General features: G+C 43.2%; 2 protein-coding genes across 6 annotated transcripts in view; one reads left to right on the forward strand and one right to left on the reverse strand.

Moving 5' to 3' along the window:
- LOC136308219 (zinc finger protein 343-like) overlaps positions 1-2,922 on the reverse strand; it is a 55,637-nt gene extending 52,715 nt beyond the window's left edge. The window contains exons 1-3 of the mRNA XM_066235476.1: positions 2,843-2,922; positions 1,637-1,886; positions 1,398-1,456 (exon numbers count right to left, since the gene is read on the reverse strand). Coding sequence (XP_066091573.1) covers positions 1,398-1,456; positions 1,637-1,757 — 180 coding nt within the window. The 5' untranslated portion in view covers positions 1,758-1,886; positions 2,843-2,922. The remainder of the gene's footprint in view (positions 1-1,397; positions 1,457-1,636; positions 1,887-2,842) is intronic.
- Positions 2,923-16,244: 13,322 nt separating this feature from the next.
- LOC136308199 (zinc finger protein 343-like) overlaps positions 16,245-23,620 on the forward strand; it is a 28,943-nt gene continuing 21,567 nt past the window's right edge. Inside the window, exons 1-4 of one of the 5 annotated variants that reach the window (XR_010726071.1) lie at positions 16,261-16,660; positions 17,642-17,891; positions 18,072-18,130; positions 19,019-19,079. Coding sequence is in view for 3 of the 5 variants with exons in the window: in XM_066235421.1 (XP_066091518.1) it covers positions 17,771-17,891; positions 18,072-18,130 (180 nt within the window). In the remaining 2 variants the exon portion in view is untranslated. Of the gene's footprint in view, positions 16,661-16,748; positions 16,834-17,641; positions 17,892-18,071; positions 18,131-19,014; positions 19,080-23,620 lie in introns of those variants that run through there. The other 4 variants (XR_010726070.1, XM_066235421.1, XM_066235423.1 and 1 more) reach the window with 4 other exon arrangements.

Raw genomic sequence — 23,620 nt, forward strand, 5'->3', positions numbered from 1 at the left:
GTCCTTGATGATTTCGTCTACTGATCTCTCTCTCTCTGTGCCCCCGACTTACAACAAACTTGGTGTCCACAGTGTATCGCCCAGCACAGAACTCACAGTCAGTAAAGGAAGGGCGAATGTTCAGTACAGGGAGAGTGTAACTCAGCAGAGAACTGAAAAGCTGTTTTCACTTTACATAACAGGAAAACTTATTTAGACTTTCTTACAATATTAAATTCATAGGATCCTTCTTTCTTTCACACCCTGTATCTCTCCACTTCAATATACTTTCTTTGTTAAATACTGGAGATTTAAGGTAAAACATTGAGGAAACTCTGGAGACCAACACAACTCACTCCTCAGCCTGTGGCTCTCATCACTTGTTCATGTTTTCTGACTCGTCTTAGCGAGTTCAATAAAGATGATTGCCCCAGAATATGTGGCTCATCAACAGGAGGAGGCCTGGACATACACCATCACGCTGACCCTCCACATCCTGAAATGACAGTCCTTATAGCAGGGCTCCCTGACCGTTCTGCCTGATCTACTTATGTCACCTGAGGTACAATGAAGGAGAACCATCAACACAAGGACTACTTACACAGCCTCACCAGACAACACAACAGCAGCCCGAATCTTACACTAAAAGCTAGTTAAAACAATAGATAAGAAAAAAAGAAAAAAAAGAAATTTTAAGTATGTAAAAATCTCACCAAACTCTGGAAAAACACATAACCAGGAAGCTTTAGGAGGAAGTGTCCTCTAGAGAGAACGGCCCATTCAGGAGTGTCTGAGACCCTACACATACTTCTGGAAGAGTTTGGCTACAGACTGTTCCATGAGGACCCTTCCTGCACAGCCTCTGGAAAAAGAAAGGTCTCCCATTCAGAATAATTAACTAGGCCTGCAGTCAAATGATTAAGAACATCCTTCCCACTTTAGGAGAAACAACAGGAGGACATCTCTACCCAGAGTCAAACACTCCATCATTCCTGCAAAAATTCCTTTTTTTGGTGAACTTTTCTGTTCATGTTATTTGAGTTCAAAATCACATATTTTTTAAATACTGTTCCTCCACACTATGCTCTGAAAGACAGTATCTTTAGCTAGTGTGATATGAAATGAAATCAAGTAGTACATTTCAAATTTTTAATATTCTCAGTTTTTCAAAAATATCCCTTAATTTTGCACTTTGCAGGGCTCTACTATTCTTGGGTAGATTTTCCAACAAGGAAAATAAAACACAAATGCAGGAGTCATTCCAAAGTGACCAACACAGTGCCTGAAACAGGCATGAACTGTCTAATGTTGCTTGCTTTTTACCTTCCCAAAAAAAGAGAATATACAGCTCTGCCTATTCTCTGGAAAATGAGCCAGCATTTCATAATAAAAAATGAAAAAATGTAACCCCAACTCACCAGTGCTTTGGGCTTTCCCTCCTTTTCTTGGAGCGAGTCAGTGCAGTTGGAAGGCAGACCTAAGGGAAGAACAAAGCTCTGAGGGTGCAGGCCTCCCAGAATACCCCGGGGAGCAGCTCCTCGGAGCCCAGGACAGAGGGAGCAGTCCCTTTACTCAGCTGGGGTCACTACAGTGCTCTCAGCTAAGCCCAGAGCCTTACTCCTCCTCCTCACCTCTCCAGACTCTCAACAACTCTCACCTTTGGCCTCATGATTTAGGGTCAAATTCTTCATGGTCTCCATGCCTTCTCTGTTCTCCTCCCGGTCCTGCTCTCCCAAGGCTGAAGGATAAGCCAACATCACAGCCCGGGGATCAGACATGTTTTTGCCCTGAAATTCTACCAAGCGGCCGCGTAGACATTTCAGCACAAGATTGATTTCTGCTCCTGCCGTGAGTCACATCTCCAAATCATCCTTGTGAAAGCGCAATGTGTTTCCACGAAGCAGCACCTGCGGGTGGAGCAGCAATGTGACGTTTCCACACTCCTTACTGTACAAATCAGGCACTGCAGGTCCTGAGAGCTCCCACCCCAACCGCATCCCCACTCACTCACCGACTTGGGCCAGAGTCACCTCCAGAAAAACAAGCAAAAACACCCAGAACTCTATATTCACAATCAGTCCGGGGTTCCCACAACCATTCACACACGCATGACCCATGTAGATATCCCCTTACCAAAAGCAGGGGGGGCTATATAGTCGACTCTGCACCCCCACCCACCACAGGGAATGCCTGTCTATTTAGCTCTGGCTGAACTCATGTGCCCAGAGCCCAAATAAACCTCGGGGATGCGCGTCTACAGTAACCTCCCTATGTGCCCAGAATCATCCCAACTCCTCCTAAAAATGACATGAGCCTGCCTAGACGGTGGCGCAGTGGATAAGGTGTCGGACTGGGACGCAGAGGACCCAGATTCGAAAGTAGGAGCTCACCAGCTTGAGCGCGGGCTCATCTGGTTTGAGCAAAGCTCACCAGCTTGGACCCAAGAAAGCTGGCTAGAACAAGGGGTCACTCGGTCTACTTTAGCCCCAAAGTCAAGGCACATATGAGAAAGCAATCAGTGAACAACTAAGGTCCCGCAACAAAAAATTGGTGCTTCTCATCTCCCTCCCTTCCTGTCTGTCCCCGTCTATCCGTCTCTCTGTCTCTCTCTCTCTGGTCACACAAAAAAAATTGTATGAGAATTCCAGCTCAACCGCTCCAGCGGGAGACGGAAGGATCTCTGTAGGACCCTCAACTCACGTCTTCTGAGCAACCTAATTCGCATCCCCTTTCCTTGCCACTAAATACGTCTCGGCCGGTCTCTGCTCCAGAAATGAAACCTCCCGCACTTCCCGTTCCATCTACTGCACACCAGCCTCACTCATCCCGGGTCCAACCAACCAGGGCTCCTAACCCTACTCACCGCCTCCCTAGTCCCTCCTTCAAGCACCGACCCAAGCACCGACCCAAGCACCGACCGCGATCCGGGCAGCCGAACGTAACGGAACCAGCAGCAGAGGTCCACGTGATCTGCGGGGGTCACCTGAGCAAGAACTACGATTCCCAGAATCCCTAGAGGCTTTGCCGCCTTTCGGCCGTTACACAGCGAACTCGAAACCACGACTTTAATATATATTCACATTGTCTTGTATAATGACAGTCGACCTGTGTTTTACATTTTTAAAATTGATTTTAGAGAGAGAGAGTGGAAAGCAGAGAGAGAGAGAGAGAGAGAAACATGGATTTGTCGCCCCACGTATTGATGCAATCCTTGGTTCATTCTTGTATGCACCTAACTGGGGATAAAAACTGCAATCTTAGCATATTGCACGATGCTCTAACCAAGTGAACAAACCGGCCAGCTCTACTCATCTCTCTTCTTAACATGCACAATATAAATTACATAATTCGCCTGACCTGCAGTGGCGCAGTGGGTAAAAGTGTCAACCTGGAACACTGAGATCGCTGGTTCTAAACCCTAGGCTTGCCTGGTCAAGGCACATATGGGAGTTGATGCTTTCTGCTCCTCCCTCCTTCTCTCTCTCTCTCTCTTTCTATCTCTAAAAAAAAAAAAATAATAATAATCTAAAAACAAAAATTTTAAAATACATAATTCTGGAAAGCAGTCTGTTCCCAGGGTTTCAATTGGAAACACTACAGTTCCCAGGAGCCTCGGCTGCAGCATCTCCTGAAGTTTTCCTGCCCGAGGGCCCTCCCGGTGGTCTAGATAGAAGACAGTTCCGGTTTCTGAGTCCAGCTGCTCTAGCGCACAGGCTGCTTGGCTGTTCTGCGCTTTGGCGTATTTTTACCTTCACGAAACCTAGCTAAACTCACTGTGTTTAAGGCGGGTTAAACTTAGGTGAGTGACATCTAAGTGTGGCTCCCTGTGCTACTGGACAGCCCCACGTTACTAGCAGGAAAACCACCCTTCACCCCACTGTGGATGCTGTGCACTGGATTTCCTCTCTCCAAGTCAGCCGGTGGCAGAGAAATGCAGGACGGCTTAACAACACAGTACAGGACACGATGTGAAAACTGAAATGGAAAAAGGGAAAGCCAGGTTCCCCCAAATTATAATGAGACTCCTCTCTCCTACCCCTCCTGCCACTGATGGAACTGCATGAAGTGTTTCCTGAGATGGACAGGGAAGCTCTCAGGAGGGTCTAAGCACGGAGGTGACTGGACCTGGCCCTTGCCCACCGCTCCAGACTCATCTCTGGCTTCCCCCTACTCCAGTAGACAGTTCCACCCTCCTTGACCCTGCATTTCCTCCTCGAGATAAACTCCTGCCTGCCTCTCTCTCCACCTTTCCCCCATGTTTGTTTACTAGACTCATCCTCCCTGAGCTATAGGCTCAGATTTCCTCCAGGAAGTGTCCTCTGGGCCCATTGTCTGATATGAATTTGCTGGATTGTTGCAGGAAAGCCAAAGCACCCAATGACCTTCTGCTCCCATCCTGAGGAAGTGAAGGTCGAGAATAAGCATTCCTGACTGAAAGCAGTCACGTCCAGGGAAGGCCCAAGGACCTGGGTGCTTAGCTCAACTGGAGCTTTCTGCAGGTCTGGAATCAGACAACGATGGTGCTGTTATGTCTCAGAAAGGACAAGAGAAATCTAATGAGTTTTGCAAAACTAAATAAAATTATATACTGTATTTTGCCTGTTAATTTCTTATGCAAGATGACATTTTTCTGCTTAATAAATTGGATAGCTTAGTTCCCCAAGGCACCTCAATCCTGGAGAGATTGGGGTCTCCCAATCTTGCAGTATTGTTGCTGCCTCATTCATTTGCAGCTGCTCTTCATGAAACCCTGAACATTAAAAACATTTTATCACCAGAGAACATTTCCCAAAGCTCTTACCATTCTATTGTGTCCTAGTCTGTTAAGAGCTGTCACTTAAGAGACTGTGATCTTTCTGAGGAATGCACCATCTACTGTGGCACTGCTACCTTACATGTCCAAAATAAACACTGAAAACATTATTCTCTGAAGAATTAATAATTCGATGGATGGATAAATGGATGATAGATGGATGGATGGATGGATGGATGGATGGAAGATAACTTCATGGAAAAGACTCAAGGACTTCAGCCAATTGCCACCTTCTGTTGGGGGATGGCTGTGTGTTCAGAGTCAGGGCAGAGATGAGGTGGCATATTTGTAGCAGATGGTGGCTTTAAATTGTTCTTCCTACGGAAACAGTCAAACCATTCCAGTTCTTCCCGATACCACATGTCCAACTTCTCTTCCAGCATTCCAATGAAGACCATGAAGAAAATCACTCACCGGATTCGGATAGACGGTAATAAAACAACGAAGCCAAGAACTGGTGGGCTATTACCTTTAATCCTAGCTTGCACCCGGCAGGCAAGTAAAAACACATGCTGGGCTCCAAAACCCACTCATTCAGTGCTCACAAAGCTACTGACTTATCCGAGTTTCCTAGAATCAAAGGTTTCTAGTTCACCAGCTTATTCATCTCTGTTCCCATCTCCTTCTCTCTGCACAAACTTTACACAAACTAACTTCTCACTAAGCACTCCACCATCTTGGTTGCTTCTCCTGGCCTCCTCCTCGTGGCTTTTCCCTGCTCTCCTCTCTAATGCTAATCTCAGGAACAGAGAGAGAGCAAGCTCCTGGTCTGCCCCACTTTATAGTGTAGAAATTCAAACTTTTAATCCAATATACAAACAAGGAAGTCTCTGATACAAAGTTACTTATCTGAGGCATAATGGGATTCCTCATGAGAGTGCACCACCCCACATCAAAGAGGGTGGTAAAGGCTTAGTCTTAAAAGTAAACCATAGGCTAAGGATCCTGCCTGCTTATAGCCTGTACCTGCAACACATATTAATATAATCACGCCCATCCCAAACAAGAAGGGCAACTAATATCACCTGGGTGACAGGTTTCCACGTGGGCAGCGCCATCTTTAACAAAGTGAGCATAAAATATTTTATCTGCCCAACACATATTCTCTAATATTTAAGCTAAGATTTCAACATCAACAGGGCTATGAAACAGAAAAAAAAAAAAAAAAAAAAAGGAGAATTAACAAAAGGCTCTTGAAATAACATATACATTTCTAACATGGAAAATATTTTTTACACAACAAGGGATCCTTGATACGAAAAGAAAGTCTTTGGATTTGGCATAGTATACCATTTTATATGCCTTATTATCAGTACAACTTTAGTATAGTTTATAATAAGAGGATTGTAAACTACTCCCCCAATGACCCACTCACCAGTGAAGGGCAACCAGTCATTAACCCAGCCCATGCGACCCCCAGTCCCTCGGGAGGGGAAGGGAAGGGCTTACTGCATCATGAAAGCCAAATTAAGCCAGGTTGTTTTCAGTAGCATCTGGGTCTATGGGGGTTTACAGCCAGTATGCTTCACAAAGGCATTCAAAAAAATGCGGCAGAGGATTCCTGCAGATCCTGCATAGTTACAGCAACCTTCCAGAGGTTGGTGGGCTTTTGGGCCACAGTCTTTATTCCTGATAAAGAGATACCAGTGAAAAGAGGGATTTTTCTCCTGGGAGTTGTGACCCCATGGAGGTCTGGTGGAGGGGAAAGTCGCCTCAATGCGGTCCCTATTTTCCTCTATTGATTCCCCTCCCAGCCCTAGGACTGTCTTTTTACCTTCCTGTCTAATTCTGTTCCTCTCCTCTGAAGTAAAGAGAGTATTTAAAAGTTGCTGGCAGTCTTCCCAGGTAGGTCTATGAGTTTGTAAGACAGACTCTATAAACCAAGGGTCCCCAAACTTTTTACACAGGGGGCCAGTTCACTGTCCCTTATACTGTTGGAGAGCCGGACTATAAAAAATAATGAACAAATCCCTATGCACACTGCACATACCTTATTTTAAAGTAAAAAAACAAACAAAACAAAACGAGAACAAATACAATATTTAAAATAAAGAACAAGTAAATTTAAATCAACAAACTGACCAGTATTTCAATAGGAATTATGCTCCTCTCACTGACCACCAATGAAAGAAGTGCCCCTTCCGGAAGTGCGGTGGGGGCCAGATAAATGGCCTCAGGGGGTCGCAGTTTGGGGACCCCTGCTATAAGCCCTATTAACACACGAGGCTTCTCTGAGAATGGAAGATTTTGGCTTTTCCAATTATATAGATCACTGGTGGAGAATAAGACATACACAAGGAAGGGCAGTTCCTCAAGGTCGGGGTCAGTTCCTGATGGGGGAGCTTCCCTGAGTGGTAAGATAGACTCTCTTCTCTGCTCATACTCAGATCCACTCCGAGTGTGGGGAGGGGATGGAACAGTGGAAGTTATGGCCTCTGTAAAGCCAGAAGCCAGGGCCAGGGCCACCATCAGAGCAGCCCAGCCCAGCCCATGCAGATTCGCATTGGATTCAGACAGTCGGTAAAGAAACAACGGAGCCACAAACTGGTGGGCCATAGTCTTTAATCCTAGCTTGCACCCGGCGGGCAAGTAAAAACACACACTGGGCTCCAAAACCCACTCACATTCAGTGCTCACAAAGCCACTGACTTATCCAAGTTTCCTAGAATCAAAGGTTTCTAGCTCACCAACCTTATTCTCCTCAGTTCCCGATCTCCTTCCTTATCCCAGATACAAACTCTACACAAACTGGCTTCTCACTCAGTACTCTGCAATCTTGGCTGCTTCTCCTGGCCACATGGCCTCTTTCTGCTCTCTGCTCTGCTCCCTCTGCTCTCTCATGCTAATCATCCCAGGAACCAAGAGCACAAACTCTCGTTCTGCCCCCATTTTATATTGTAGCTTCACAACCTTTAATCCAATATACAAAACAGGGAAGTCTCTACTACAAAGTCACTTCTCTGAGGCATGATTGGATTGTACCGCCCCACATCAAAAAAGGGTGGGAAAGGCTTAATCCCAAAACCAAGCCCCAGGATACAAGGATTCTGCCTGCCCAGAGAGACACACATTAATATCATCTGGGCAACGGCCTCCACGTGGGCAGCGCCACTTTAACAAAGTGAGCATAATACATTTTATCTGCCCAACAGCCTCCTTCTGTAGCTGCAGTGTGGACTCAAGGGCTCTAGCTTTTGGCCTATAGAAGGGTGGTGGCTTAGTTGCCTCAGGAAGCTTTGTAAGGACAGGAAGCCTTGGGGATGTTCTTATAATTCCCTTTCTGCTTTAGACTCAAATCTGGCCTGACTAAGAAGACGTGGCACCCTCTTTGTATCCAGCATGCTTTTAGCCATTGTGGCGGATTCATTGTTAAATTTAGCCATTGATCAATCTATAGAAACTGATTGGGGTGACCTGGATCCTCAGCTACAATGTTCCAAACTGCCCTTACTAGTCAGAGATTAGAAGTCCCGGGCAATGGCCATCCAACCCTGAAGGTGGGATATTCTGATTCACAAGAGAGTGCGAAGCCTTCTCTTGGACCATGTAATTCCGTACCCACAGTTGTGTCCATAGGGTCTTGAAAGTGCTTTAACAGGCAACCTAAGAAAGTCCTCTGTGTACTGGACCCTCCTCCCATATTTGATAGCTAGGGCCACCTATTTACAAAATTGAAACTGTCTAGGAGAATATAGGAATTAGCACACCAACAAAAGCAAAAAATAAGAGAGATAACACTGGGGAACAATTTTTTTTTTTCATTTTCTGTTGCATGAGGTTTTAGAACTTTTTCTATATATTTCTGCATCGCTGATTCCAAATCTGAAATCCGTTTTTTTGGTGAATGCTCTAGTTTTTATGCAATTTTAATTTCTTTTTGTTACAGTTAATGACATGCATTTGTTTTCAAATTGGAGTTAAAGGGCAATGACTCTTGGATTGAACATAACCACAAGGCAATTAATGTTTTACAAACATCACTTTTACATAATTGTAATTGTTTTTAAATGTAAAAAATTATTATCTGATAAAAACACCCTCTTATTTTGTTTTAAGATTGAATCATGGCTCCTTCAAGTAGGCGTAAATGTAAGAATAGTTCTGACACCTTTTGTTATATATGTGGCTGTCACACACTTCAACATCAAAGGCGCAATATTTCATCATTTGTGACACGTGCATATATTGCCTATTTTCAAGTTCCCCTTGGCGATCAAGACAAGAATTGGGCTCCTCATATTGTGTGTCATAATTGTGAGGAAATGCTTTGTCACTGGACAAAAGGAAAACACAAAGAAATGCCTTTTGGTATTCCCATGGTTTGTCATGAACCTAAGGACCATGACAGTGACTGTTATTTCTGTCTGATCTATACAAAGGGCGTTGACAAGAAAAAACAGCATATGATCGCATATCCTAATATTCCTTCAGCAATACAACCTATCCCACACTATGAGACACTCCCGGTTCCAGTTTTCAATGGTTTTATTTCTTCTAAGGATGAAGAAAGTGAACATGATGATCAAGTATATTTTGATAAGATGCATGAGGAAATGGTTGTAGAATCTGAAGGGTCTTCTTCTGATGCCAAGCAATCATTAACCCCTCAGCAGTTTAGCCAGCCTGAATTGAATGACTTAGTAAGAGATTTGGGCTTATCAAAGAAAGCAGCTGAGTTATTAGCCTCCAGGCTTCAAGAAAAGAATGTACTTCACCAGTCAGCTAAAGTACCCCATTTCAGGAAATGTAAACAAATTTTTGTGGACTTTTTTTCCAAAGACAAACACTTTGTTTACTGTCATGATATCAGTAGTCTTCTCAGCCAGCTAGGTGTTACCACTTACAGAATGGAGGCTATTTCTTGACAGCTCTAAATGGAGTCTGAAATGTGCTCTCCTACACAATGGTAATGTTTATGCAGCGGTTCCAATTGGTTATTCAACTCATCTGTGAGAAGATTATAATGACATAAAAATTGTCCTCAACTTACTGAAGTATGAGGAGCATAACTGGATCATTTGTGTGGATCTTAAAATGGTAAATTTCCTGCTAGGACAACAGAGAGGTTTCACGGAGTATCCTTGCTTTCTGTGTTTGTGGGACAGCTGAGCTCAGGAGAAACACTGGACACAGAAGGAGTGGCCAAAATGTAAAGCTCTGGAAGTAGGGATGCAAAATATTATGGATGAACCTGTAGTTAATTGAGACAGGATCATTTTTCCCCCACTTCACATCAAACTTGTCTTAATGAAGCAGTTTCTTCAGGCTTTAAATAGAGAAAGTGAATGCTTTCAACATATTATTTCTGCTTTTCCTGCCTTGTCTTTTGAGAAGATAAAAGCAGGTGTATTTGATGGACCTCAAATTTGAACCCTCATATGTGATGAAAAATTTGCCAGGAAGATGAATAATGAGGAGAAAGCTGCATGACAGTCTTTTGTGGCAGTTACAAAGAACTTTCTTGGCAACAAAAAAGCAGAAAACTATGAACTTCTGGTTCAAAGGATGTTGTTGGCTTTCCATAACATTGGATGTAACATGAGCATTAAGATTCACTTCCTGAACAGTCACCTTGATAAGTTTCCTGAAAATCTTGGAGCTGTTAGTGATGAGCAGACTACTGCTGGAGCATCAAACGAGATTGTCCTCAACAAGTACACAAACGTAAGAGCTACAAACGCAAATTTTTACCTGAATAGAATTTAAATAAGTTTTGCACAATTTTTATGAATAAAATAATGGTTTTAATATGTTCTATTTTGAAACTGTAGACAAATTCTGATGCAATCATATTTTTAGTATATTAGTGTATTTACTGCATTATATAAATTATTATATTTTCACAAAGCTGATGCCTAAGAAGACATTCTACTTCATTATGTTAAACTAAATGTTGAAAATTTTACAGAAAGATGAAAACATAAAATTTTGAATTGCAAAAAAATTGTAGCTTACAGAGAAAAGCTAATGTCAGATTTGAGATCAGCACACTAGAATTAGGTAAGAATAAGTGGTTTTTTTTTGTTTTTTTTTGTTTTTTTTTTGTTTTTTTTTTCTGAAGCTGGAAACAGGGAGAGACAGTCAGACAGACTCCCGCATGCGCCCGACCGGGATCCACCCGGCACGCCCACCAGGGGCAACGCTCTGCCCACCAGGGGGCGATGCTCTGCCCATCCTGGGCGTCGCCATGTTGTGACCAGAGCCACTCTAGCACCTGGGGCAGAGGCCACAGAGCCATCCCCCACGCCCAGGCCATCTTTGCTCCAATGGAGCCTTGGCTGCGGGAGGGGAAAAGAGAGACAGAGAGGGAAAGCACGGCGGAGGGGTGGAGAAGCAAATGGGCGCTTCTCCTGTGTGCCCTGGCCGGGAATCGAACCTGGGTCCTCCACACGCTAGGCCGACGCTCTACCACTGAGCCAACCGGCCAGGGCTGTTTGTTTGTTTTTTAAATACAGGGACAGAGATAGAGTCAGAGAGAGGAATAGATAGGAACAGACAGACAGGAAAGAGAGATGAGAAGCATCAATCATCAGTTTTTTGTTTTGACACCTTAGTTGTTCATTGATTGCTTTCTTATATGTGCCCTGACAGCGGGCCTTCAGCAGACCGAGTAACCCCTTGCTCGAGCCAGCGACCTTGGGTCCAAGCTGGTGAGCTTTTTGCTCAAACCAGATGAGCCCGCGCTCAAGCTGGCGACCTCGGGGTCTCGAACCTGGGTCCTCTGCATCCCAGTCGGATGCTCTCTCTACTGTGCCACCACCTTGTCAGGCAAGAACAAGTGTTTGTGTGGATGCAAGAAAAATTTTGTTCCCCAGTGTTATTCATTCATTCTTTCCCCTTATCACTTGATCTTTCCCCTATGTAATTGTGTTGCCTTTTTTATTGTTGTTAAGAAGTTTTATCCTCTGCTCAATAAAAGCTGTGAGAAAGAGGGCTCCAAAAGTCTTCCTTGCCTGTCCCCGCAGGCCTCTCCCTCTTCCTCTTGCAATCAGGTTGTGTCTTGACTATGTTTCCGATGGGCTGATGGTTCCGATTGAGCTGCATTACTATAGTACATTAGGATACACTTTAGGTGGCCTGGGAGGAACTCTGTGAGAAGTTTTAGCAATCAGTTACACCTCATAGTGCACCAGGGGGCACTCGGGGAGAAGACAGATGTAAGCAGAATTTTAGGTCAAGCTTTATCCTGTTATTTCTCCTCTACATTCCAAGAGGACATTCTTGTTCCCAGGAATCACTACCTGAGTTATCACTCACTTTTGAGAGGCTTTCTGAAGTCTTGAAAGTCTTCTGAAAGACTTCCTCCTCCTCTGTGTGAGAGTGAGGATGGCACTAGCTACTCAATAGACATGTCTTTATTTTTTCACTTTTTGTAATTGGAACAAAAAAAAATGAAATGTTTCATTTAAGTAACCTAAGAATGACCACTTTTGTCTTTGTTGGGTAAATAACTGTTTTGAACTTTGCTCCATTGTATGGGGGCAGCGCCCTGTGTGTATAATCTATGGAAGGACGTGGGTGCTTGTCTTCAGGGAAGTTAAGTGCAAACTGAATATCCTTTCTGTTTGGGAGAGGAGATTGTTTCCTATTGTTTGCTGGAGAATGGTTTTTCCCCCCAGCCTGTTTTTGCTGGACAGTGCATAGTGAGAGGGAGTGTTGAAGTGCTCTTGGGAACGCTTCTGAGTTTTGTAGGGGGGCCCAGGATTTCCATAAATGCTGAGAATGAGTTGGGGTTTCAGAAGGTTGAGTGAGAGGGAAGCGGTTTTCCGACCTGTTTGCTCTTCTGCGTTACAAGACTGATAAACAGAATGGCCCACCATTTCCTGTCTCCACTGTTCCTTTACCTTCTGCCAGAATCCAATGTGAACCTGTATCTGCAAGGCCATGTCCAGGGTCACCAGCTCTACAATTTTCATACACAGTTCATCCTCATGTTTTCTTGTATTTCAGTTCCAGTAAACTCTTTCATAAGCTCAGTCTGTGCCCCTTAGTCACACATGCATCTGGAAAAGAGTTCACATTTACAGCCCAGGTTTCTTGCATGAATCGAATTCTTGAGAAACAAATAAGTCACAAATAAATATAGTGGATATGTTGGGGACCTGACCTTTTGCATAGAAAGGATGATTGAAGTTCCAGAGGGGAGGAACTTCCCAGGTCGCCAAGGTCTGAATTGATGCTTCTTCTTTGTTGTGAGTCGGGGGCGCAAAGGAAAATCAGCAGATGAAATGTCAGTGAACTAGGAAAGGACCACCGCTCGCTCAGGCAAATGGCACTGAGTTCACGCTGTGTCCTATTTTTATTCACAAGATTTCAAAAAGCTTATTCACTTAGAAATTCGCATAGCATCAAGCATAACCTTTACTTAAAAATACAAGGAATACATCTGCACGATAGCTTAATAACAACACAATGTCAAAAGGCATTAACTGTTATTGCTTCTATGGTTCTCGCAACATTCCTTTCTTTTTATCTCAAGGAACAGCCTTGAAGGGAACAGTAAAATATTATGAGAATGTTTTACTGAGAAGAGAGTCCAGCAACCGCCTTTGGTCACATGTACTTGTTCCAGAGACTCGCCTTGACAACAAAACAATTCTCTTGGCAAAGCATTCTTTTCTTGTTGGCTGTGTTCCCATTCGAGGTCATGCGATGGATTATTCCACTTCACTTCTCCTAAATCATTACTCCCATTAGTGCTATGAAGACTTTATCTCTGGGATTTTCTTCCTTTCAGTCTCTACTTAGGTGTCTGCTGAATATTTTTCATCCCCATTAAGACATCACTGTTCTTCACGGTCTGTTCAAGTCTTGGATTTTCACGGACCCTTTATCGGTACACTCTCTTTAGAATTTTATATTCTAAGTGCAGATCCTTTAGCTGTGACCACTCTTCCCATTATGAATCAGTGCTTTAGGCCTGTTTGCTATTCATGGGTTTAAACACCCATAAATACAGCTTCAATGATAGGTCACCTCAACTCTCCAAGGGTCCTGCTTAGACACAACATCCTACTAATTTCTCCAAGATAGCCGATTCATACACAAGTTTTGGTTTTTTAGTCTAAAGGCCTGGGGATTTGGTCACAGCCTTTTCTATTCCCTCTCCTTTTGAGTCCAAATAGCTTAATATGACAGTTCGACATATTGGAAAGCAATCGATGAACAAGTGAGGTGCAGGAATAAATTGATGCTTCTCATCTCTCCCTTTCTATCTGTCTCTGCCTATATATCCCTCTCTCTGTTTTTGTCACAATAATAAATTTTATGGAGACTAGGAAAAAATGTTAAGTGTCCTTACAGAGAAACGCACACATGCGTATACATACAATATCCTGTATTCAACTTTAAGAAGTGTTTATTTATGCATGATTTCCAGGGGGATAACCTTAGGCTCTCAGTGAAATCTACAAGTAAACTGGAAATAAATTCAGGTGATAGCAGATTGGAAAATGAAGCAGAGAGAGGTATTGGTAGACCTGGGAAACATGGGTGTGTATAAAGGTGGAAACTTCCCAAGAAATACTGCCTGCACATTTTGGTGTCTTCAACATAAAAGTACCCAGAAAGGAGTAACAGAAAGGGAGTGCGGGAATAAAGATTTCAGGAGAGCACAGCTACTCAAAACGCCCACGGCTGTCTCCCAGGAAGATCCGCGGGCATGTTAGCAGGGCGCAGGGCTGCCCGGGAGACTCTGGTTCCACGCAAAAGAGTTGTAATAGTCGAACAGAGTCCAATGAGTGATTTTCTTCATGATCTTCATTGGAATGCTGGAAGAGTAGTTGGACATGTGGTATCGGGAAGAACTGGAATGGTTTGACTGTTTCCGTAGGAAGAACAATTTAAAGCCACCATCTGCTACAAATATGCCACCTCATCTCTGCCCTGACTCTGAATACACAGCCATCCCCCAACAGAAGGTGGCAATTGGCTGAAGTCCTTGAGTCTTTTCCATGAAGTTATCTTTCATGTATTCATCCATCCACCCATCCATCATCCATTTATCCTTCCATCGAATTATTAATTCTTCAGAGAATAATGTTTTCAGGGTTTATTTTGGACATGTAAGGTAGCAGTGCCACAGTAGATGGTGCATTCCTCAGAAAGATCACAGTCTCTTAAGTGACAGCTCTTAACAGACTAGGACACAATAGAATGGTAAGAGCTTTGGGAAATGTTCTCTGGTGATTAAATGTTTTTAATGTTCAGGGTTTCATGAAGAGCAGCTGCAAATGAATGAGGCAGCAACAATACTGCAAGATTGGGAGACCCCAATCTCTCCAGGATTGAGGTGCCTTGGGGAACTAAGCTATCCAATTTATTAAGCAGAAAAATGTCATCTTGCATAAGAAATTAACAAGCAAAATACAGTATATAATTTTATTTAGTTTTGCAAAACTCATTAGATTTCTCTTGTCCTTTCTGAGACATAACAGCACCATCGTTGTCTGATTCCAGACCTGCAGAAAGCTCCAGTTGAGCTAAGCACCCAGGTCCTTGGGCCTTCCCTGGACGTGACTGCTTTCAGTCAGGAATGCTTATTCTCGACCTTCACTTCCTCAGGATGGGAGCAGAAGGTCATTGAGTGCTTTGGCTTTCCTGCAACAATCAAGTAAATTCATATCAGACACTGGGTCCAGAGGACACTTCCTGGAGGAAATCTGAGCTTACAGCTCAGGGAGGGTGACTCCCCTAAATAAACATGGGGACGGGTGGAGAGAGAGGCAGGCAAGAGTTTATTTTGAGGAGGAAATGCGAGGTCTAGGAGGGTGGAACTGTTTACTGGAGTAGGGGGAAGCCAGACATGAGGATGGAGCTGTGGGCAAAAGCCAAGTCCAATTAGCTCTGAGCTTAGACCCTCCTTAGAGCTTCCCTGTCCATCTCAGGAAACACTTCATAAAGTTCCATCAGTGGCAGGAGGGGTAGGAGAGAGGAGCCTCATTATAATTTGGGGGAACCTGGTTTTCCCTTGTTTCATTTCAGTTTTCACATCGTGTCCTGTACTGTGTTGTTAAGCCGTCCTGCATTTCTCTGCCACCGGCTGACTTGGAGAGAGGAAATCCAGTGCACAGCATCCACAGTGGGGTGAAGGGTGGTTTTCCTGCTAGTAACGTGGGGCTGCCCAGTAGCACACGGAGCCACACTTAGATGTCACTCACCTAAGTTTAACCCGCCTTAAACACAGTGAGTTTAGCTAGGTTTCGTGGAGGTAAAAATACGCCAAAGCGCAGAAGAGCCAAGCAGCCTGTGCTCTAGAGCAGCTGGACTCAGAAACCGGAACTGTCTTCTCGTGTAGACCACCGCGAGGGCCCTCGGGCAGGAAAACTTCAGGAGATGCTGCAGCCGAGGCTCCTGGGAACTGTAGTGTTTCCAATTGAAACCATGGGAACAGACTGCTTTCCAGAATTATGTATTTTATATTGTGCATGTTAAGCAGAGAGATGGGTAGAGCTGGCCGGTTTGTTCACTTGGTTAGAGCATCGTGCAATATGCTAAGATTGCAGTTTTGATCCCCAGTCAGGTGCATACAAGAATGAACCAAGGATTGCATCAATACGTGGGGCGACAAATCCATGTTTCTCTCTCTCTCTCTGTCTCTCTGCTTTCCACTCTCTCACTCTCTAATTAATTTTAAAAATGTAAAAAACAGGTAGACTGTCATTATACAAGACAATGTGAATATATATTAAAGTCGTGGTTTCGAGTTCGCTGTGTAACGGCCGAAAGGCGGCACAGCCTCTAGGGATTCTGGGAATCGTAGTTCTTGCTCAGGTGACCCCGCAGATCACGTGGACCTCTGCTGCTGATTCCCATACGCTCGGCTGCCCGGATCGCGGTCGGTGCTTGAAGGAGGGGACAAGAGCGGCGGTGAGTACGGTTAGGAGCCGTGGTGGGAGCTGGTGGGTTGGACCCGGGATGAGTGAGGCTGGTGTGCAGTAGATGGAACGGGAAGTGCGGGAGGTTTCATTTCTGGAGCAGGGACCGGCCGAGACGTATTTAGTGGCAAGGAAAGGGGATGCGAATTAGGTTGCTCAGAAGACGTGAGTTGAGGGTCCTACAGAGATCCTTCCGTCTCCCGCTGGAGCGGTTGAGCTGGAATTCTCATATAATTTTTGTGTGTGACCCAGATAGAGAGAGACAGAGAGACGGATAGACAGGGACAGACAGACAGGAAGGGAGGGAGATGAGAAGCATCAATTTTTTGTTGCGGGACCTTAGTTGTTCATTGATTGCTTTCTCATATGTGCCTTGACTTTGGGGCTAAAGTAGACCGAGTGACCCCTTGTTCTAGCCAGCTTTCTTGGGTCCAAGCTGGTGAGCTTTGCTCAAACCAGATGAGTCCGCGCTCAAGCTGGTGACCTCCTACTTTCGAATCTGGGTCCTCTGCGTCCCAGTCCGACGCCTTATCCACTGCGCCACCGTCTAGGCAGGCTCATGTCATTTTTAGGAGGAGTTGGGATGATTCTGGGCCATTCAATGCACATAGGGAGGTTACTGTAGACGCGCAACCCCGAGGTTTATTTGGGCTCTGGGCACATGAGTTCATCCAGAGCTAAATAGACAGGCATTCCCTGTGGTGGGTGGGGGTGCAGATTCGACTGTATAGCCCCCCTGCTTTTGGTAAGGGGACATCTACATGGGTCATGCGTGTGTGAATGGTTGTGGGAACCCCGGAATGATTTTGAATATAGAGTTCTGGGTGTTTTTGCTTGTTTTTCTGGAGGTGAGACTCTGGCCCAAGTCTGTGAGTGAGTGGGGATGCGGTTGGAGTGGGAGCTCTCAGGACCTGCAGTGCCTGATTTGTACAGTAAGGAGTGTGAAAACGTCACATTGCTGCTCCACCCGCAGGTGCTGCTTCGTGGAAACACATTGCGCTTTCACAAGGATGATTTGGAGATGTGACTCACGGCAGGAGCAGAAATCAATCTTGTGCTGAAATGTCTACGCGGCTGCTTGGTAGAATTTCAGGGCAAACACATGTCTGACCCACTGGCCGTTATGTTGGCTTATCGTTCAGTCCTGGGAGAGCAGGACCGAGCGGAGTACAAAGAAGACATGGAGATCGTGAAGAATCTGACCCTAAATCATGAGGCTAAAGGTGAGAGTTGTTGAGAGTCTGGAGAGGTGAGGAGGAGGAATAAGGCTCTGGGCTTAGTTGAGAGCACTGTAGTGACCGCAGCTGAGTAAAGGGACTGCTCCCTCTGTCCTGGGCTCCGAGGAGCTGTTCCCCGGGGCATTCTGGGAGGCCTGCACCCTCAGAGCTTTGTTCTTCCCCTAGGTCTGCCTTCCAACTGCACTGACTCGCTCCAAGAAAAGGAGGGAAAGCCCAAAGCACTGGTGAGTTGGGGTTATATTTTTTCACTTTTTATTATGAAATGCTGGCTCATTTTCCAGAGAATAGGCAGAGCTGGATATTCTCTTTTCTTGGGAAGGGAAAAAGCAAGCAACATTAGACAGTTCATGCCTGTTTCAGGCACCATGTTGGTCAATTTAGAATGATTCCTGCATTTGTGTGTTTTATATTCCTTGTTGGAAAATCTACCCATGAATAGTAGAGCCCTGCAAAGTTCAAAATATAAGGGATATTTTTGAAAAACGGAGAATATTAAAAATTTTAAATGTACTATTTGATTTCATTTCACGTGACACTAGCTAAAGATACTGTCTTTCAAAGCATAGTGTGGACTAAAAAACATGTGATTTTGAACTCAAATAACATGAACAGAAAAGTTCACACAAAAAAGGAATTTTTGCAGGCATGATGGATTGTTTGACTCTGGGTAGAGATGTCCTCCTGTTGTTTCTCCTAAAGTGGGAAGGATGTTCTTAATCATTTGACTGCAGGCCTAGTTAATTATTCTGAATGGGAGACCTTTCTTTTTCTAGAGACTATGCAGGAAGGGTCCTCATGGAATAGTCTCCAGCCAGTCTTTCCATAAGAATGGGTAGGGTCTCAGACACCCCTGAATGGGCGGTTCTCTCTAGAGGACACTTCCTCCTAAATGCGCCCAGTGGTAGACCCAATTTGCAGCCCTAGCGTAAGCTTCCTGGTCTGGTTATGTGTTTTTCCAGAGTTTGGTAAGAATTTTACATACTTAAAATTTCTTTTTTTTCTTTTTTTCTTAGTCTATTGTTTTAACTAGCTTTTTTTTTTTTTTTTTTTTTTAATTTTTTTTTTTTTTTGTATTTTTCTGAAGCTGGAAACGGGGAGAGACAGTCAGACAGACTCCCGTATGCGCCCGACTGGGATCCACCCAGCACACCCACCAGGGGCGAAGCTCTGCCCACCAGGGGGCGATGCTCTGCCCCTTCGGGGCGTCGCTCTGCCGCGACCAGAGCCACTCTAGTGCCTGGGGCAGAGGCCAAGGAGCCATCCCCAGTGCCCGGGCCATCTTTGCTCCAATGGAGCCTTGGCTGCGGGAGGGGAAGAGAGAGACAGAGAGGAAGGAAGGGGTTGGGGGTGGAGAAGCAAATGGGCGCTTCTCCTATGTGCCCTGGCCGGAAATCGAACCCGGGTGCCCCGCACGCCAGGCCAACGCTCTACCGCTGAGCCAACCGGCCAGGGCCTTAACTAGCTTTTAATGTAAGATTTGGGCTGCTGTTGTGTTGTCTGGTGAGGCTGTGTAAGTAGTCCTTGTGTTGATGGTTCTCTTTCATTGTACCTCAGGTGACATAAGTAGATCAGGCAGAACGGTCAGGGAGCCCTGCTATAAGGACTGTCATTTGAGGATGTGGAGGGTCAGCGTGATGGTGCATGTCCAGGCCTCCTCCTGTTGATGAGCCACATATTTTGGGGCAGTAGTCTTTATTGAACTCGCTAAGACGAGTCAGAAAACATGAACAAGTGATGAGAGCCACAGTCTGAGGAGTGAGTTGTGTTGGTCTCCAGAGTTTCCTCAATGTTTTACCTTAAATCTCCAGTATTTAACAAAGAAAGTATATTGAAGTGGAGAGATACAGGGTGTGAAAGAAAGAAAGAAGGAACCTATGAATATAATATTGTAAGAAAGTCTAAATAAATTTCCCTGTTATGTAAAGTGAAAACAGCTTTTCAGTTCTCTCCTGAGTTACACTCTCTCTGTACTGAACATTCGCCCTTCCTTTACTGGCTGTGAGTTCTGTGTTGGACAATACACTGTGGACACGAAGTCTGTTGTGAGTCAGGGGCACAGAGAGAGAGATCAGCAGATGACATCATCAAGAACTAGCAAAGGACCACTGCTCGCTCAGGCAAATGGCCCCGAGTTCATGCTGTGTCCTAATTTTATTCAAAAGACTTCAAAAAACTTGTTTACTGAGAAATTGGCATAACATCAAGTGTAACTTTTACTTAAAGATACATGGAGTGCACCTGCAAGATAGCTTAGTAACAACATAATATCAGAAGGCATTAATTGCTATTGCTTCTATGGATCCCATAACATTCCTCTCCTTATCTAGAGATAACCTTGGAAAGTACAGAAGTCTTATGAGAATGTTTTACTGAGAAAAGCCCAGCACCTGCCTTCAGTCACATAGACCTGTTTCAGTGACCCGCCTTCAAGTCACAAAACAATTCTCTTGGCAAAACATTCTTTTCTTGTTGGCTGTGTTCCCATCCAAGGCCATGCAGTGGGTTATTCCACTACATTTCCCCCTTTTTGTTTATGCTGAATGTTATGGAGCACCACAGAAAAAACAGCCCTCTGTCATTCATCCCGTATTTCTCTTGCTTTGATTTGTGGACAGACTACATATAAAAGAAAACATAGAATTAATATTATTATAAAAAGTCCTACAGTGGATCCCCCAAATCTTTTGATTTATTTAATAGGATTTAATTGTGATAAATTATCCATTAATCCCTTCAATATAGGTTGACATGTTAGAATTTCTAATTTTTTTTTGAAAAGCTTCATGAATATGTTTTTGTAATTTAATGATTTCTTTAGTTCCATTATCATGATTTAACAAATGCTTTTGAACATTTTCCTAATGGAAATAAGTACGATTTTAAGAAATAGGGGTAACACAAAAAGTAGTTACATTCTAATCACCTTAGCTTAATTTGTCTTTGCAGGCTAACAGTTTGATCCCTTAACATAATCATAGTCTGTTCTAAATCATTAACTTTAGTATTAATGTTACTATTTATACGTTATTGAGAAGTCCACAGTTGTTCAGAATCTTCATGCCATTTTTGCACAAAGTCCACAGTCTATACTTTGATGTAATGTAACTCCAGATACAGCAGCCGCGGTGGTTACAGCTATTAGTCCTATAATGATGGCGATGATCAGTCCAACCAGTCTCTTGGTTCGCTTCAAGGACTTCATAAGACGTTGTAACAGCATCATGGAAGGGGAACATCCGATGCATCTGTACTGGAATCCAGACTCCTGTTCAGGTTCTTAAAATGTAAAGACTTTGACTATTTTATTAAAAAGAATAGAAGAGTTAATACATGTATAAAAAGCACACTTATTGCAAGTTATTGAATAATTTTCAGCTATTTGGTTTCACCTATAACAAATATATAAAGCAATCTAACACAAGCAGATATAAAATGTGTTTCATTTTTCTTAAAGATTAACATAATATAATTAGAAGGATAATTTCTCCAGATTTTTTCTTTCTACACTGACATATGTTTAAGTGCCATGGCTACTTTCCACAAATGATATTGTATAGGGCCAAATTTTATATGAGGAGCTTGAGGTGACATCCCTCCTCTATGCTATATGATAGTATGATTACTTTGATCACCAGCTGTAATTAAACTATTGTTCTTATGCCACCTTAAATCAGCCCCCTGCCCTTTAACTTGGGCAGAGCTAGCTATGAGGGCTTTAATCTATAACATTTTATGTACAGATGTATTACTTTTAAATATATATCCTTGTAACAAACTTTTTTCCCCATCTCTTTATTTTTTACAATAGAGAGCCAAGCTTGAGTTTCTATTTTTAAACAATGTGGCTCATGTCCTATACATATAGGTAATTCCTCAATTCCTGTTGTATGATTTCTAATTTTACACCTTATTTTGAAGGTGCTAAGGGACCTCTATCATTCAAAGGTGCTAGAAGCCAATTAGAGTCATTAACAAAAATAGGAAAGGCACTATTTTCCTAATGAATAGCTCTACTTAATGGAGGATTAGGAACATATGCCTAATAACTAAAATTTTCAGCTCTACTTACCAGAATTGTTACCAAAGCAATCATTGCTAAAAACAGGTTAGTAGCATTTTTTTTCTAGTAGCTTGTAGCATATTTTTACCATTAAAGATCAGCTTTTTGAGTTGAACCCAACTTGGTATTTTAGCCTCTTCAATACCAAGCAGCAGCACCTTTAAGATTCTTCTTTTGAAATTCATTTCTTCCATCTCAGCAATGGGCAGATATGGAAAGAATCTATTGTTCCTATTCATGTTGTTAGTTTAATTGTGCAAGCAGGACTCCAAAGGACTTCACCGGATTCTGCAATGACACCAGCAAACCCTCTTCCCCAATGTTGCGCTACACTAGGTACCTATTGATTCAACTCACTTTTATAGTGTATAGGTTGATTAATCTTAGAACTGTTATTTTTTGTCCAATGGCTGTCTGCAGCAAATTATCCTATTTAAGAAATTTAAAGTAAGTACAGCTTTGTGTAACATAATTCTAGGGGATAATCTCCTTTCTTCTCCCCCCTTTTGTTTCAGTAACATATTTTTCAGAGTGCAGTTACTGCGTTCAATAACTGCTTGTTCTTGTGGATTATATGGAATTCTAGTAGTATGTTTAATATTCTGAAATGCTAAGAATTGTTGAAATTTAGTAGATGTATACAGGCAGGACTATTGTCAGTTTTAGTTGCCTATGACATTAAAAGCTTCAATAAGATGTTGAATGACACAATTAGCCTTTTCTCCAGGCAAAAGTGTGGCCTATCGAAAGGAAGAATAAATATTAATAAAACCATGCATAAGATAGTTTTTTAAAAGAAGAAATATGAGCAATATCTATGCTACAGGTTATCACTGTGTTGCCCTCTAGGATTCATTCCTCTCGGTAATGGTGGAGCATTTATAATACTATACTGAGGACAGTTTCTAACAATATTCTGAGCTTCTCACCAGGTTATTCTAAATTTTTGCATTAAATCTTTTTTATTTGTATAAGTCTTTGTATAAAACTTAGTTGCCGGGGTCCAGCCCCGGGGGGGATCCAGGGGTCCCACAGGAAGAGACGGCGTCGGCGAAATCAAGTGAGAGAGCCAAATTCTTTTCTTTCTCTTTATTCTCTGGTTAGCATTTAATGCCAGGCATCTCTGCCAAATGCTAGTACAGCTCCTTTTTTATACACACACACTGAGTTACAATTACATGGTGTTAATCATTGCTTCTGTTTCACTATGTTTACATGTTTCCGGATAACAGTTAATTTATATCTATAAATTACAAACCAGGTAGCAAATCATTCAAAGTACAAAATAACTTGAATAGCAATAACAACATTGGTAAAAGCTTTTAAAGGATTAGTACTAATAGTTAACTAACTTTACTGCTGTTGTGAGTTAAGGGGCAGAGAGAGATTAGCAGACGAAATCATTAAGGACTAACAATGGACCACTGCTTGCTCAGGTAAATGGCTTTGAGTTTAAGCAGTGTCCTACTTTTTCTCACAAGATTCTAAAAGGCTTGCCTATAAAGAAATTGACATAACATTAAGAGTAGCTTTCACCCAATGATATACAGAGTGTACTTGCAAGATAGCCTAGTAGCAACATAAGACATTAACTGTTATTACTTCTATGGATTCTCCTACATTTTTCTCATTATCAGAGAATCTTGGAAAGCAT

The sequence above is a fragment of the Saccopteryx bilineata genome, chromosome 6, assembly GCF_036850765.1.
Source record: "Saccopteryx bilineata isolate mSacBil1 chromosome 6, mSacBil1_pri_phased_curated, whole genome shotgun sequence".
NCBI classification, from domain to species: Eukaryota; Metazoa; Chordata; class Mammalia; order Chiroptera; family Emballonuridae; genus Saccopteryx; species Saccopteryx bilineata.